Below are 17,800 nucleotides of genomic sequence, written 5' to 3' on the forward strand. Positions count from 1 at the left end.
TTCGTTGTAAACATTGTCTAGCTTCATTTCTTCCAGGAACTTGATAGAGTTTAACAGAGTATTATAATTATCATCATCACCACTATCATTACATTCTTTTATTAAGGAATATGAAAGGGATTTAAGGCAACTTCTTTAAAAAAAATCATTTATATATAACATATAATTTTAGCCCTAAGTGTTTTCCACAGATTATTAGGCCTAAAAGTTAAATATAAAAATACATACATTCAAGCTCTTACTTATACATAGTAAAAACCAAGAGCCTTCCCTTTAAGTACGGATAGTATATGAAGTACCAGATTAGGGCTTTTAAATGTCAACAGTGCTAAAATAGAAAAGGTTGCAAAAATATAGGTCTGCACCACTGAAATACCCTTCAGTGGACTCCGTTTATACCATATTTAAGTTGCGCAAAGTAAATACTATCTGGATTACAAGATCAGTACATATCAGATGACAAAAGAAGTGTGATTCATTCAACGACCTTCTGAAAGTACTCAAGGCATAAATAAATAAAAATAACAATAATTTCCCTCCTTTCAAGGATCATTCCTTTCCAGGCTTCAGGGGTGCAAAGAGCAGTGCCAGTGCAAACCACACCAGGCTCCCAAGTTCGATCTTTCCACATAAACAATGTCGCTCCAAGGGCAGGCAGCAGATGGGAGGAGACACACCCCGATGGCAATGGCCTGGGGATCTCTCTTTGAGTTCCTGCTACTGAGATGCCCTAGGGCTATCTTGGGTCCTGTTTTCTGTTTGAGTCATGGATGTTTAACTCCTCCTAGGAAATTAATATCCTCACAATTAATGCCCTTTTAAATTCTCTGGAGTCAGATTTTCAGGAGGAAAGGGAGCACTGAGAACTGGGTGTATACGGGGAAGAGCTGGGAGGCTGATTTCTCTGCTGGGGAGGCAGCAGTCCATCATCCATGGGAGCGCAACAACTCATTAACCAGCTTCACAGAAGATGAACGCAGTCGGGAGCCAGGGAATTTGTTCCACAGACCAATCAGAGGGGCAGAGAAAGGCTCACACCACAGGTTAGGATGGCTGCTTTTCAAGACACAAATGACTGAAAAGACCTTCGAATCTCAAAATTCACACCTCAAAGCACAGGAATCTCTTTTATCACCTGTGGCTGAGATCATCCCGAAGCACCTTTGGCAGACGGGTCTTAGAGGGGCTGAATTACAAACTCTTCTGGTTAGGTCTCAACTGGGAAGCGGAGGCTTGCGTGGAAAATGGGCAGGATCAGGACAAGGAAAGCGGTGACGCCCAGGGGAATTGAAGATGCTCTGATCCGCCACCTCCTTGCCCCTGCTGCGGCGCTCCCATCTGGGAAGCCCTCCCCACTAGGTGGCAGAGGTGACAGAGTGAGCTGGTCAGGAATGCTCAGGGGGAGCCAGGCTGCCTGCATCTGAACCCCACTTCTGACTATGAAACCTGGGCAAGCCTCAGTTTTTTCATCTGTATAATGGTGGTCACAGAAACAAGAGTAGCATCTCAAAGGGTTCTATGAGGATTAAATAAGCAAAGATGGGCAAAGTGCTCAGTAGCTCTCATTACACTCTACACTCTGCAGGGAGAGAGAGACGGTCACTCTTCTTATTCAAAAGAAACCTAATAGTATTTTTATGGCCTAGACTGGAATAACAGAAACCTCCACTGAAAAGGGCCTAGAGGAAAGGTGGAGAATTCAAAATTAAGAAAAGTTCCAAAATGTATTGTAGAAATTTGTTAACTAATACTTTTTTTTCTTAAGGCACTCTGAGTTAGCTTTTAATTTTTCCCAACAATGAAATTGCTAAGATTCTGATGCTGGCTGCCTCAGGACAGACCTAAGAGTGAAACAGAGGAGCCGCTGAAACCTCATTTAGAAGCTGGTGATACTGTTAGGTGGTGCAGAAAGCTGTCCTGTATCATCTCAGGATTAATTCATGACCCTGTCAATGCCGGAGCTTTAAGAATTTTCCAGGGAAAGGCCAGGGTTACAGTATGTTACATACTTCCTGCCACTACAAGGTTAGAGTATGTTATATACTTCCTGCCACTCCAGGAAGGTCCTGTAAGAAACAAATACTCTGAAATCAAAGAAGGAACAGCGTAACAGCGTCCTGTTAAGAGCAGTGAGCATTTCTTCCTAACAGCCTGTGATCCAAGATGCTACATTATTAGATGGGGAACACAGAAGCACGGTCAGAGAAGCAAATAGTGAGGCTTGGTTCCTAAGACTTACGTCACAAATTCTGAGGAGCGCTCTCAGCCCAAAGGAGGTAAGAAGCATCCTCACTGGAAGGCTCAACCCACTGGGAGAAAAGCTATTTATCGTAGTATGTATAATACTGACTTACTTTGTCAATTTAAGAGTACCGGTTGCAATGGAAATGCTTAAATAAGTAAATATTATACATTTAAGTGAGGAGAGGTGGACCACTCCACATCATACTACTGGATTCCAGATCCAGCATAGGGCTTCAAGGACTTAGTTTGCAATCTTACTCAAATGGCAGAGTCACTGCCATGGTCATAGGAAAAGAACCCCAGAATACTCAATAACTCAAACTGAAAGAGCAAAGCGCTTCCAGGACTGATCAAAATAAGATCTACTAACATATTCACTAAGAAAATATTAATGCAGCAGGGACTAGAAAATGATTTTTTTAGTAGCTGAGTGATACATTCTTACAGTGTTAACTGAACATTACATTTAAGGGAGAATCTGTTTCCTTGCCTTTTCCAGGAGTTAGAGGCCACCTGCATCTCTCTACTCTTAAAGCTAGCGGCATAGCACCTGGAAATCTCTCTGTACTTGACCTCTCCTTTCATGGTGATATCCTTCTCTAACTGACTCTCCCCACCTCTTATAAGGACTCATGGGATTATATGGGGTTCACCCAAATCTAGGATAATCTCCCCATCTCAAGATCCTTAACTTAATCTCACGTGCAAGGTCTGTTTTGCCTTATAAAGTGACACATTCTTAAGTTTCAGGGATTAGGATGTGGATTTCTTTGGGGGGGGGGGTCATTATTCTCTCTACCAAAAATGTTCTTCCCATGTTTCATTTCCTCTGTAGAAACACTTATCCATCTCTTCTCTAGCCCGTTAAGATTCATGAAGATAGTATTTACATCTATAGACATTTATAGTACTGGGTGTGTGGCACTGGAATGCTGGTAAACATTTAACAAGCTTTCCAAAAAATAAATGAATAAAAAGGCACTGAATTGTAGCCTTTGCGATTTCTATGGTTTAAGTACTTTCATTAAGGCTGATTTCAAGCTAATGACTTTACTGAATGTAGTTTGGAAAAGACACACAGTTGCACACCATCTGACAAATACAATAAATTACCTGAAGAACACAGATAATAGTACAATGAGGTAGACTAACTAAGGCATGATGAGTTTTGAGTATTACCTTCCTTCTCATTTGACTCTAATTTATTTAATTGTAAGTATATTCAAATTAATTTCTATAATGGCTGTTTAAAAAATTTTTTAAACATTTATTTTTGAGAGACAGAGCACAGATGGGGGAGGGGTAGAGAGAGACGAAGACAGAATCTGAAGCAGGCTCCAGGATCTGAGCTGTCAGCACAGAGCTCAACGTGGGGCTTGAACCATGAACCATGAGATGATGACCTGAGCCAAAGTTGGTGGCTCAACCGATTGAGCCACTCAGGCACCCCTACAATGGCTCTGTTTAACAAACAGCTTACAAACTTCCTGAAAATGTAACAGTCGGCTCTCAAAACTGTCTCTATCACACAACTGCATGGTAGGTATATAAGAAATATTTGTTGGACAGATGAATGAGTTAATATATCTAATGATGGTATATTAAAATGTATTCAGCTTTTAGTCATCTGATTATTTTTTTCTTTTTCTCAGACATTAGTAATAGACTTAAAAATAGTGTTTATTTTAATTTGAAGATAGGATGTACTAAACTTGGACATTACCTTTACTCTGTTCAGAGGGCATGACAAACACATTTTAAAGAATTCAAATTTGGTTTTAATTATTTTGGTCTTCATTATTATTTTTTAATTTCATCTAATTATTTGGCTATTGTTAACCTTGTGGAAATTATGTTGATTTAGAGGATAGTCCAGATATCTAGCTGCTTTACATAAAATACATACTAGTAGTTAAATAAGAAACAAGAATTATACATATGCTATTATCTTGGTTTGGGAATTGTTTCATATTCATAGCCCATGAATAATAATACATAAATCACAACTGTATTCTTGTAAAGTGTTAACATGCTAATGTTTGAAATTTAAAATGGAAAAACCTCCTGACATTTTTATTTATAAGCCTAAAAATAGTAAAATAGGGGTGCCTGCGTGGCTCAGTTGGTTGAGTGTCCAACTTCAGCTCAGGTCGTGATCTCATGGTTCGTGAGTTCAAGCCCAGCATTGGGTTCTGTGCTGGCAGCTCAGAGCCTGAAGACTGTTTCACCCACCTCTCTTCCCCTCCCCCGCTCATGCTTTGTCTCTCTCGGTCTCAAAAATAAACTATAAAACATTTTTTTTTTAAAATAGGAAAACAATTTTAAAAATATTGATAGGGAGCTATTCTGTATTACAGTGCTTACAGTATTTCAATTTGGCTCTCTCCATGGTCTTTTTTAGTATAAAACATCTGAGTATTATGTAACTGAGTATTCTGTAACTTTCTGACTACCTACAGCTTCCCATCAGGTCCAAACAACAGTGAACCTGCCTGAGTCAAGTAAATGTGACACTACTGAAATCTCGTAGACCTCGTTCAAAATAAAAAAAAAAAAGTTAATTCCAAGGAGGGGGAAGAAAAGGGAAAAGTTCCAAACAATATTACACACAATAATAGGATAATCAGAGATAAAATATTTGCCTAGAATGTTTTTCTGAAAGCATTTTTCTAAAATCAATGATATTTTCCTTCTTGCTAATATAATAAAATAGTGGCAGGAGAAATAATATTTTTCAATGACGACTGGGGAGTATATGTCCAAACTTGTGTGGGTCATAGTTGTTAAATGGCAGAGGTGATGGAGAAAATGTGTCAGCTAAAGGAACAGGATTTTACAGAAGAGTGTTATTCTGTGGAAATATATCCGTTAAATTAGCAACAAGAAGTATCTGACAAATGGAATGAATATCTATACCTGTATTTATAAATAAAACAATCTGATCTTCCTGAGGCGAATTAGTTGACAAATACCGGATTTTTTCATTAACTTATATGAAACTAACTAAATAAAATATCCAATTTGTATTATCATGGCTTGAAAGCATAAAATCTATGTAGACATTTTTGTAACCACACTTATCAATTTTGATTGGTAACAAAATTCAGAGCCACAGTCAATGAAGATTATTTCAGACAGCCATGATACAAAATCTAGCCTTCCCAGGCAGGGCTAATTTCATGATTTACTTACACACTTCCTGTGGTAGAGCTGCTATCAGTGAGGAAAGATCCATTAGTCCTTTCCATCTGGGCCAGCCTGAAGAATGAAAATAAAGAGGTTAGATAATGTGGCCGCACAGGGCATGGTCAATTGGAGGTACATTGTCTGCTGTTCTCAAACTGTTATAATTCTGACGAAATAGGAAAAGGTCCAAATCTCCTAACAAGATTAGAAATTTAAAATAATACCTCATGTTGAGTTACTTTCCAACGACCATTGTCTTAAGACTTGTAGGGCTTCATCTTTTGCCATGTTACATAGACTCCTAAGTGACCTAGATTCCTAACTGATCTCCCAGACCCTCCAGTTTGGTCTTCATTCTCACAAATCTGATTATGTTCCTCTCCTGCCTAAAGGCTCTCCATGACCCCCTCTTTAGCTAAAGACATTACCTGGCTCCTTGGCAGGTGGGCCTTCTTTACCAGACTTGAGCTTCTATTCCCTTACTCCACATTCTTTTATTTGCAATTCTTTAAACAAGTGATGTTCTTTCCCAGCTCAATGCTTTTTTTAAAATATAGTTTATTGTCAAGTTGGTTTCCATATAACACTCAGTGCTCATCCCAACAAGTGCCCTCCTCCATGCCCATCACCCATTTCCCCCTCTCCCCTACCCTCCATCCACTCTCAGTTTGTTCTCAGTATTTAAGAGTCTCTCATGGTTTGCCTCCCTCCGTCTCTGTAACTATTTTCCCCCTCTCCCATGGTCTTCTGTTAAGTTTCTCCTATCCACGTATGAGTGAAAACATTTGGTATCTGTCTTTCTCTGCCTGACTGATTTCACTTAGCATAACATTCTTGAGTTCCATCCACGTTGCTACAAATGGCCAGATTTCATTCTTTCTCCTTGCCATGTAGTATTACATTGTATATATAAACCACAGCTTCTTGATCCATTCATCAGTTGATGGACATTTAGGCTCTTTCCATGATTTGGCTATTGTTGAGAGTGCTGCTATGAACATTGCAGTACATGTGTCCCAATGCATCAGCACTCCTGCATCCCTTGGGTAAATTCCTAGCAGTGCTATTTCCCAGCTCAATGCTTCTGAGTACGTTTTTCCATTAGTCTAAGCCTGCCTTTTCCCAGAAATTCTATCTGGCTAAGACCCAGTTTGAATGCTACTATTTATATGATGCTTAAACTAACCTTTTTAGGCATAGCTAATTGCTAGCACCAGACCTACTTACTATACACTTCGTTTCTGAAAGTTTGTGCATGCCATCAAGACCCGACTATACTTCATATTGTTTCAGGACTCTAAAATAAACCTCTATAATGAAGCACTAGCATAAATTTAATTACATATTGTAATTCATATGTGCACCATCTCCTGAGAACACTTTCAATTCCTACTCTCATTCATTAAAATGGGTTACATTATCTAAATCCTGTTTGTATAGTGTTTGGATTCTCACGAGCTCAGTAATCACATCCCCTGGAGATTTACTTTTCATAAAACGTATAGCAGGTATTTGGTAAAGTGCAAATTACAACATCGAAAGATGAGAGCTCAGATTCCAAATATAATGGAATCCCGACTCTTGCAAAACATCCCTTAAATCAAGTCATGTTAATGCTATAGGATTTGTACAGAAATAGATACATTCTGGGTGGCAGTGCAGTGGAGGGCTCCCATCAAAGTCTCTTACCGTGTGGCATACTGTTCTATTCTGGAATGGGTGTCATCATGAAACAGCTGAGGAGACTGCGAGGGGCTATAAAAGAAAAAGCAAAGAAAGAGTTTTATGCCCCAATATTGATAGATGTTACTATTAGGAATGTTAGCTTAGTTAAACACTGAATTTGCCATGCAAACAAACCATGAGGATTGTTACCCAGGAGACAGACTATTCTCTTAGCTCACGAGGTCGTAATCACCCCCATGCTAATGACACCGATCAGAGTGCCGGCTCCTGCAGATGGAGCTGCGAATACTCACTCATAGTGCTCTGGCCACATGCTGATGAGTGTCACAGGACTGCAGAAGGGGAGAGGGAAACAGAAGTCACAGAACTAGCACTCAAGAGTGATTTCAGACAAGAGCAGTGGGAGACTGGGGGCGAAGACATTCTCAGCTGCCTTCTCCTCTCATGTTTGGTCGCCCTGAGGTGCAGGATGGGGAAATCAAAAGTAACAGAAGTCCGTGTTTATTCTGGAGAAGATGCTGTGTATTCAAGTGCTGTGGGGGCTTCTCGCAAATATTGCAGGATATTTGTTACAGGACAGCAAACACATCTTGAAATGGTCTTATTGACAAAAAAAGAAACAAAATGCTCTAAAATAGCTCAAAAACATGAAATAAGTTTAAAGATAATGCTCCATAATATACCAAGGGATGATGCAATCGGATTTTTGTATTTCCTGGAGAAGAAACTTGGTCAGAAAGGTAAAGTTCAATTCCAAAGACTACATTATCCACTGACGGCAGCGTTGCAATAAAATGAGATTGTTCTCATTCTTTGTCCAGTTTTAAATGCAAAACTCCAAATCCAAGAGTATCACGACCTCACAGAGACACTGAAAGAAGATGCTACCTAGATCCTCTCCCCTACTCCCAGCCCCAAATTTCACATTATCCATGAAGCTGAAAGCAACTGGATGGTGATATGCTTTCTTCACACAAAATTTTATCCAGAAGTTGAATCTCTGAAACTGAAAGTTGAATCTGGAAGTGTGGTTGACTTGAGTTAGGCCTCTCTCTGGAGTTTGATCATTCGGTACCACTCCCAACCCTGGGGTACCCTTGGGGAGGTGCTGATGAATGTGGGAATTTTAAAAGTCGAAAGGAAATTAGTTCTCTATTTAATTAAATAAGTCTCCTGCAAGAGTGCATGTTGATTGAAACAAAGAAGGAAAGTTTAAATTATTCTAGGTCTACTTGATTCTGCTAATTCTATTATACGTACAAACTTAAGAAAAAGTTAATGATCTCATTATCTCCTACTGGAAGAACAAGTTGGTGTCTGAATAGCAAAGATAGAGAGGAGATGAAGGGCATCTTACTGGGATGAAAAACTAAGACTATTTGGACCTCCTTTCAAAAACAGGCATCTATCCAGTCTGTATCTGTCAGAATATCTGTAAATAGACTTAATCATCCAGATGTAAGATAGTTACAAAAATTAAACAACACAGTATTATTCAATAGATGTGGATGCTAAATGTTAAGTGAATGATTTGCTATAAACTTTCCCAAGAATAGTAACTACTCAAGAGAGCATTTCTAAAATTCAAGGGTACTACAACAGTTACAGTGAACCTTAAACACAAGAAAATTATGTATTTCTGATCTTCATTGAACTTGGAAAAGCTCTGTGAAACTGCATGACTAGTTCTTGTGAAGTTAATTCAGTTAGCACAAAAATGATTCAGTGAACTACGATAAGAATGGCAGAGGTATAAAGCTGAACCAAAGAAGTTCTCAAAAGATAGTTTGTATGTATTGAAAACATTTCTAAGAAAAGAAATAAAGATTAACAAAATCAAACTTAAGGCTTCATTGACTTCAAAGTATTTTGATTTGTAGAGAAAAAAAAAAAGGTTAAGTGGTAAATTTTCTCATTTAATTGTGAGAGACCAGGCAATATCTTCACTGCATAGTAATAGAGTCTATAATTAAAGAGGGTTCAAAATAAGACCAATCTGTGTGTTAGTCCACAGTTAATAATGTCGCCTATCCCTGCTTTCCAAAGCGCTGGCTGAATAGAGTGTTTTGGTTACTCACACACTAATATACAAAGAATCAGATTCTTTATTAAATATACCTAACATTACATGAAATGTAATCCAGACTTTTCTTGAAGAACTTAATGGTTCTTTTAATACCGTAGGCTTCCAGTCTTTTTGCCTCCTTCAATCCATTTGCTCCAGAGCAAGTGGGGTCCCACTATGGTCTCACATCTAAACCTTCAATGGTTCCCTACGTCTTTCACAATAAAACCCAAACACCTTGGCATGACTTACAGGCCCTTCATGAGGCAGGTGCTGCTTCTCTCTCCACTCGTATTTCCTGCCACTCTTCCCAGCTTCCCAACCCAGTTTCCAGAATGGTCTTGTCTCTGGGCTTTGAAATTACTTCCCTTGCCTAGAAACTCTCCCTTTCGTCCTCGTGCACCAAACTCTGGAGGTCTAGCCTGTTACTCTTGCAGGTCTTCGGTTATCTGTCACATCCTCTGATCCGGTGCTCCACACCGTGGTTACACTTGACTATGGGTTGGTTCCTGCTACAGTTAAAAACTCAAAAGAACCATGAAACTCATCTATTCCACTTGAACCAATACCAGACAGTAATGTCTACTTCTTTAATCTTTAAAGAAATCAACCTACCTGTTAGCCAAAAATAATCTCTCAGAATTCTCAAATTACTTTTGTCATTATTTGTTTCTAGGTTTATGTTCAACAACAATTCTTTATAACTTTTTTTAAAACCTTTTTTTAAAGTTTATGTATATATTTTGAGAGAGACAGAGAGAGAATGAGTGGAGGGGTAGGGAAGAGAGAGGGAGACAGAGAATTCCAAGCAGGCTCCTCAGCATCAATGCACAGAGCCTGATGTGGGCTTGAACTCATGAAATCATGAGATCATGACCTGAGATGAAATCAAGAGCCAGACACTTAACTGACTGCGCCATCCAGGCGTCCCTCAATGGCAACTGTTTAATCAAGTTCTATTCATTTGATTTATTTTTCAAAAATTCTTGCATACATAGTTACAAAATTAATTGAATAAACCTAAGCATGAGTTTGTTTACCTCCTTTTAGTAATAACTCATTTTCCCCATAAATACCCTCTATGCACTCATATGTAATTACTGGATAGGGGATAAGACACTACATTTTGCAGGGATGAAAGAGAAAGAAGCAAAAGAAAATTCCAATCAGCTTCATAAATAACTTTAACACATTTACCACTTGGCTGGTTCTTCTCCAATGTTCTCCCACCAACAGGAGAATAAATGAAATCAAACTTTACTACCCACTCACATAAATTGTACCACCAGAAGATTAAGTGGCTCTGTACTAGAAAGGGCTCAGCAGAAAAATGAACTCTACCAACTCCAAGAACACATTTTAGGATTAAAAAAAGAAAACCTGCCCACTCTATCCAGTATCTAGTAAATCTTTTTCAAAAAGAATCTTGTGACATCTGATTTAATCGGACACCCCTTCCCTTGTTTTCTTCTCTCTGAAAATGCTGGTAAATTCATGATAGATGAAATGAAGCATTTTCAGAATTACAGCCAAAAATCATAGCACAAAATTATTTGGCGTGTTTTTCTGTTCTTTTTTACTTTAACGGAGTCATTCAGCATAGAATGATTGATGTCAATGATTATTTTGACATTAAAAGGCAAATTATCAAAAATGCTTACAAGGAGTATCAAAAAAAGATGAATTGACCTGCATGAATCATATGAAGGGTGTAGATATTTTGGAACACAAAATGGCAATGGTTTATCAGAAGAGTGAAAGGCACATCACTAGTCCAAACTTATCAAATTATCCTGTAAATAAAAACACTATGTGATAATTGTATGCTTTGGGCAGCTCCTCTGAAGGTTAATTAGATCTGATACCAAGGGAAGTAAAACTGTGCCTGTATCATGGGGTGTTTGGCACAGTTAAACTGTATATTAGATAGTAAAACAAATAAGAATGTAATGTCATAAAACCTTTCAAAGAAAGGGACAAATACATACCCACAAAACAAAGAGAGAACCAAAAATCTACTTTTCCTTATGGATTTTGAGCAGATGAATAGCTCTCTTTAAACTGAAATTGCTTCAATATAATTTGTTCTACAATGTACTGTGGAAAAAAATAACTGGGAGACACAATATTTTAATTATACACAGTCTGATATCAAGCAAAGTTATCAAAAAGCTTGAATTTTTTGGTATGCTTTAAATGTGTATGTGGTATTTTTAGATCTATCAACAAATACAGTTGTGTGTCCCTAACAGTACCTATAGAGGGATGAAATATCTACTATGCTTTGGCTGTGTTCTCTCTTCAACTTCTTAAAAGTTCCACAAATTAATAAAAAAACAACCTCATATCTTTATACATAAATGTAGCAAAGCTGATGTTCTAGAAAGCTTTATATGGAAAAAATCCAGGCCAAATAGTCTGTCCTCTACTTTGAAATCCTTGAGACACAGATCGTCATGATACTAGGCTATTACTGCTCTCTGCTTCTCTCTCAGATACACAATAAAATGAACAACAGGTTTTAAAGGTTAAAGAAACAAAGACTGATTTCACAAAAATTGCACTCAACACACTTTTTAATACTCATTATATATATTTTTTCTACTGTATACTGTAGAAAATGTCACACTTCTGAGTTTCTTTTCTATAGTCATTTGAGAGGGCATCTTTCTCTAACTAGAACATCACTATTTTTTATGACTAGGCACTTTGCTAATGACTAGCAATAAAAGTTAATTTTTCCCAAGATTTAAGCAAAAGAAAATTGCTGTAGCAGGCATATTTATGCTGATATTTTCAAAAGTGATTCGGGGCACCTGGGTGGTTCAGTCAATTATACGTCTGACCTTTGATTTCAGCTCAAGCATGATCTCACAGTCGTGAGATTGAGCCCTGTGTCAGGCTCTACGCTGGGCATGGAATCTGCTTGGGATTCTCTCTCTCCCCCCTGCTCTGCCCCTCCTTGGGTACATGCTCTCTTTCTCAAAATAAAATAAAATAAAATAAAGTAAAATAAAATAAAATAAGATACAAAAATTTAAAATCAGACCTATTTTGATCTTGATATAAAATTGGTTAGTAATTTAAAATTACTTCTTACATTTCTTCTGGCTTGTTTTAAAAATTATTTTTCTTTTCATTTCAGGGCATAAATTGCTGTTTTTCTTTTCTTTATAATGTCATGGTAATTTTGCTACCTTGAGATTTTGTTGGATTTATGCTTATAAACTTGAATTACATACTTATGAGAAATTTTGTCTCTTTTACGTACCGTATACAGTTATCTTGTTTTGCTGTCTCATGCTCAAGAGAAAATAAATTACAAGTATAAGATTTTGATGTGATTTTAGCAGGTATATCAGAAGCAAGAGATTCAATATTATTAATAAATGTACAGTAAAAACATGTAAAATAGGGGCACCTGGGTGACTTAGTCAGTTGAGCGTTCAACTGTGGCTCAGGTTGTGATCTCATGGTTCATGAGTTCGAGCCTCATGTCGGGCTTTGTGCTATCAGCTTCAGATTCTCTGTTGCCCTCTTTCTCTGCCCCTCCCCTGCTCACACTCCATCTCTCTCTCTCTCTCTCTCTCTCTCTCTTCAAAAATAAACATTAAAAAAATTTTTTTAAACATGTGAAATAAGTGCAATACATACTCCATGAAATAGCAAAAATATCCCCAAAGGAGGAAAAATGGGAAATGAATAAAGTAATGAAACGGCATATACCACAATTCGCTTTAAGTATTTTTAAGAGGAAAAGAGATGCCCAAAGCAAAGGTTGAACACATGGTAATACATATTTTTAAAGTGGAGGAACGTGTGCAAAATTACACTAAAATTTTAGCTATGGTATTGTCAAAAGTAAACAGTAAAAATTCATGTTGTGAAGACTGATTCCAAGTTGAATTTACCTCTTTTAAAATGAAATACTTTCGCAAAACACAAATTCTTTCTGGTATCAGATTTCTGTTGTGTCTCTAACATAATAAAAGACGACATCATATAAAAGAGTACATAGAAGTTTCAATAATAAAATAGAACTTACGTCTCTAAGTTGTCCCCTTCAAGAACTGTCTGGACAGGCAGGTAGCCAAGCCGAGGATGTTTGGCAAAGTATTTCTTTGATCTGAACTTATTCTTCAGTACCTTTGTGAAGTCTCGTACATCCTCCCCAGATGTTGTCTAGGAGGTTGAAAAAAAAATTATACCTCTCTCATTAAAATGGAAGGAGATATCTAGCTCCAATAAAATTAGAGCAGATATAAATTCATGCAATTAAATAACATTGTATGCAGTAGCTTTCTGTATTTTTGGAATAACAGATCGTGTCATGAAATCACACGGCAATCAGGACTCGTCATTAAACCATCCAGCAATCAGTTTGTAATTTTTTTATTTTCTATTGAAAATAAACCATCACTAGCTCATTTCCCCAATATTTAAAAACTTAGGCCAAAAAGTAAAATTAGTTTTGGCAATCTTATTGGTTGATTCCTATTACTAAGAGTTGCAATTTGCTATTAAATGTTTAGAGATGATGCAGCATTCTGGCTATAACATGGTTCTCACTAAGGTGAATAAATGAATCTAATGACTTCATACAAGCCAGCATATATTGAAGTCTGGAAAATGAGAAAGCAATAACATAAGAGAGAAGGAGCAGGGCCACAATATTGTAAGGGATCCAGTCCATTTGTCTTTCCCAAAAATTTGACATGGACTAAATTTTTCTATTCATTTATTTAAAAAATTATATATATATTTTTTATTTTGTTTTGGGAAGGGGTTGAACATGGAGCCCAATGTGGGGCTTGAACTCTCAACCCTGTGATTGAGACTTGAGCTGAGATCAAGAGTTGGATGCTTAAACGGGTGAGCCACTCATGGTCCCCATATTGTCTAAATTGTTAATGCAATATAAAATGTTACTGTTTCCTTAGTCATGTCAAGGTGATTAGTTAATAATCATTTAGGGTGACATGGCTGAAATCTATCCCAACCCCATCCCCTCCTCCCATCCTATGAACTGTACCCTAAGCCTTGGCTATCACCAATTCTAGTCTTTATTTGCAATATGTTAAATAGACACCAGTTTTAGTCCTTCTGAAGATATATTTAATATATTTATAATACCTGCAGAGAACTGAATTAAAACCTGGGTTGTTGGACTCCTAGTTGGCTATTCAATCCACACCTGGGTAGACCTCACTCCAATCAGTTCACAAAACAAAACCAGAGGACTTTTCTAGAATAATAAACTGTGTGCTTACTTACTGCCTGCCCCTCCTCCTTGCACCCTCCCCAGTCCATTGTCTTTTCCTTCATGGCAAGCATGCCCAGGACGTGTACCAACTTGTTTTGCAAACAGAAGCTTAAAAATATAATTATTTTTTAAAGCAACTAAATTGAGTCAGCCCTTATGTAGTTTTGTTGCTTTCCATCTGCTCTCATTCTACCTAAATGTGTCTGTTTCTAGTACACGCTTAAGGGAACTTTTGATTCTCTAGGCTTGCAGAGCAGAGAAGAAACATAAATAAGCCCAAGCTATTTATAATTAAAGTTGATCCATTTTCATTTCATAAAAAAAAGTATAGCAAGGACCACCACATTGTCCCAAGGCCTTACCATCAGACCCACAATGTCCAATCTTTTCCAAAATAACACAGAATAAACCACATAATTTCTGTAGTTATTTAGGGACTGATCCTTCCAAATATAAAGAAGTATAGAAAATAAGCTATTAATGAAAATGAATCTAAGGCAAAGTGTTGTGAAGAGAGATGATGGTTTGGGAGTACTAAGATCTAACCAGATAGAACAGGAGAAATAAGGAGAACACATTTGGGAGTAAAGAAGGACATTTTTAAGAGACAGAATGTCTGGGGCTGAGAATAAAGCCAAAAGGACATATCACCTACTGTAAAGGACATTTGGACCTGTAGCAATGGGTATCACAGCTGCAGATCATTGCATTTTTAGATATTTTCCTTAGATGTTTTGGTAAAGAGAAGAAGGGAAGAAGCTTTCCATGACAGAAATACAAAAAGAAGGCCCCTATGCAAGGATAAGCATTTATGGTGCAATTTATTTCTAGGTCTGCTCTTAACACATTGTTAATATATAAGGAAATACTGGCCTCCAGCTTTTACTTGGTCTACCTTCATCTGGCAGTAAAAGGGTTTCACCACTGATGCCAGTGGTTTTCCAGCCATACCCAGGTTTTCAATTCAGACAGCCCTGAGTGGGCTGAGTGGGAGAAAAGGAGAGGTGTGCAAGGCCCCGGGCCACTTTCCCTGTCTGCCTCCACTAGGGCAGTGTACAATACAGTTGCTTTTTATATATTCACAGGGTTGTGCAGCCATCACCTCAAAAAGAAATGCTGTACCCTTTCGTTATCACTCCCACCCCCACTCTTACCCCCTCACCTCCCCTCAGCTCCTGGCAACCACTAATCCACTTTCTGTTTCTATGGATTTGCCTATTCTGGATGTTTCTTATAAATGGAATCATATAGTATGTCGTCTTTTGTGATTGGCTTCTTTCACTTAGCAGAATGTTCTTCTAGCTATCTAAATTTAGGTTTTTACATGAACTTTTGCTTGGGGAAAAAAGGACACATCATTCAAGTACAAGTACAAGTCTGATTCAACATCAAGCATTCTTGCGCAAAATACATTGAAGACATGGAAGAACAAAGCAAACGCAACTGACCATCACCACCAAAAACCACTCCTACAAAACAAAAGGAAACAAAAAGCAAATAAAAAGCAACTACCTGCCTCCCCAAAAGTTATAGGAGGGGCTGAAGTTAAATTTGAGTTTCTGATAATGCTCAAGTTTAATATTTGATAAAACAAGTGCATACTCATACAAAAATAGCATACTTTTATTTCCTCATCAATTTTCATATTGAGGAAAAAAACAATAGTTTTCCTTCCACCAGTAGTTATAATATAAAGGCACTACATGCCATAAACTAATGCCATAAACTTTATGTAATATTAAAAGAAAAAGTGGAAGATAATTCATCCCCCAAGAATTAGGTGTTATTTTCAGGTTAGCAGAATGCATTTCTTTACTTAAAAGAGAGCCAAGAAAATGAATTATATCTATTTTCTCACCAAAAAAAAAAAAACCCTTAAAAGATATTTTTATATATTTGGTCTAATTTGCTACCTAATATCTTCTATTTCAAAGTGCAAGAGAAATGGTTTGGTAAAAAGCAAAAAAAGAGGACCACCCACCTAGCGTAATGAATATCATTAGACTCAACTCTGTCTTCACGCTAGGTGTAATAGTTTGTTCTCTCTCTTTTTTAAGCAAATTGATCTGAGGATGGACTTGAAAGTCACTCATTACTACACAAATTATCCCTCATTTTAAAAGGGAGATAACATACATTTCTTGAAAGACTAGGTTTTTATTTATTGCTGTTAAGAAAAGAAAGAAGGAGAACAAAAGATTTTGTAGATCTCATTGTATGAGACAGTATGACACACTGGTGTAGAATTCCACCATTAACAAATAGCTTCCCTTCAGTCTCTTTCCACTATCAAGGGTGGTGAAATTAGCATCCCTTTTTTGACCCTTCCAGAAACAGACACCAAAGTTTTCCGGGATTCAGACCTACAAGTCTGAAGAGTAGGGAGAAAGCTGCTCTCACAAACCTGGGTCTTTTCATCATACCTACACTATGTCACATATCCTAGAAAAATGCAACAATTCTGAGTTTTGTAAGAGAGAGAACCCATAGCCATTGACTAAATTACCTATTATTACATTAAGATACCCTGTAGGTTGAGTTTTATAAGTTATATTAAAATGTCATTTTTTAACTTTTAAATTGCATGTCTGAGACACACTGAGTGTATGTAGAATTAGGGGGAAAATGCACATGAAAGAGAAAAAAGGAAAAAATTAAAATTGTCTGCTCTTTGACCAACCAGGGATAACCATGCTTAAAATGTTTGTGAGTGGACTGATTTTTTTTTAATTTTTAAATTGTATTTATTGTAAAAATAAAACAGATCTATAAATCTATAACAAATGTATGGCTTAGTGAATTATTATTATTACTGTTATTATAAATTTTATTTAAGTCCAAGTTAACATATACTATAATTAATTAACAATGGCTTTAGAAGTAGAATTTAGTGATTCATCACTTACATACAACATCCAGTGCTCATCCCAACAAGTGTCCTCCTTAATGCCCATCACCCATTTAGCCCATCCCCCCACCCAACACCCTTCCAGCAACCCTCTATATTTAAGAGTCTCTTATGGTTTGCCTCCCTTTTTTTTTTTTCATCTTATTTTTCCTTCCCTTCCTCTATGTTCATCTGTTGTGTTTCTCAAATTGCACATGAGTGAAATAATTTGTCTTTCTCTGACTTATTTCTCTTAGAATACTACACTCTAGTTCCACCCACATTGTTGCAAATGGAAGGATTTCACTCTTTTTGATTGCTGAGTAATATTCCACTTTATACACACACACACACACACACACATCACATCTTCTTTATCCATTCATTAGTCAATGGACATTTGGGCTCTTTCCATAATTTGACTATTGTTTTTTTTTTTAAAATTTTTAATGTTTATTTATTTTTGAGA

The 17,800-nt window shown here is 37.1% G+C and overlaps 1 protein-coding gene across 5 annotated transcripts in view; it reads right to left on the reverse strand.

Annotated features, from left to right (window-relative positions):
- The window catches only part of UTRN (utrophin), a 576,845-nt gene that overhangs the window by 19,376 nt on the left and 539,669 nt on the right, over positions 1-17,800 (reverse strand). For 4 of the 5 annotated variants that reach the window (XM_039230877.1, XM_039230878.1, XM_039230876.1 and 1 more), the window contains 4 exons: positions 13,227-13,363; positions 7,410-7,448; positions 7,120-7,185; positions 5,437-5,502 (listed from right to left, as the gene is read on the reverse strand). In XM_039230877.1, coding sequence (XP_039086808.1) covers positions 5,437-5,502; positions 7,120-7,185; positions 7,410-7,448; positions 13,227-13,363 — 308 coding nt within the window. The remainder of the gene's footprint in view (positions 1-5,436; positions 5,503-7,119; positions 7,186-7,409; positions 7,449-13,226; positions 13,364-17,800) is intronic. The other variant, XM_039230879.1, reaches the window with a different exon arrangement.

This window comes from Hyaena hyaena, unplaced genomic scaffold, assembly GCF_003009895.1.
Source record: "Hyaena hyaena isolate Hyena2069 unplaced genomic scaffold, ASM300989v1 scaffold_52, whole genome shotgun sequence".
NCBI classification, from domain to species: Eukaryota; Metazoa; Chordata; class Mammalia; order Carnivora; family Hyaenidae; genus Hyaena; species Hyaena hyaena.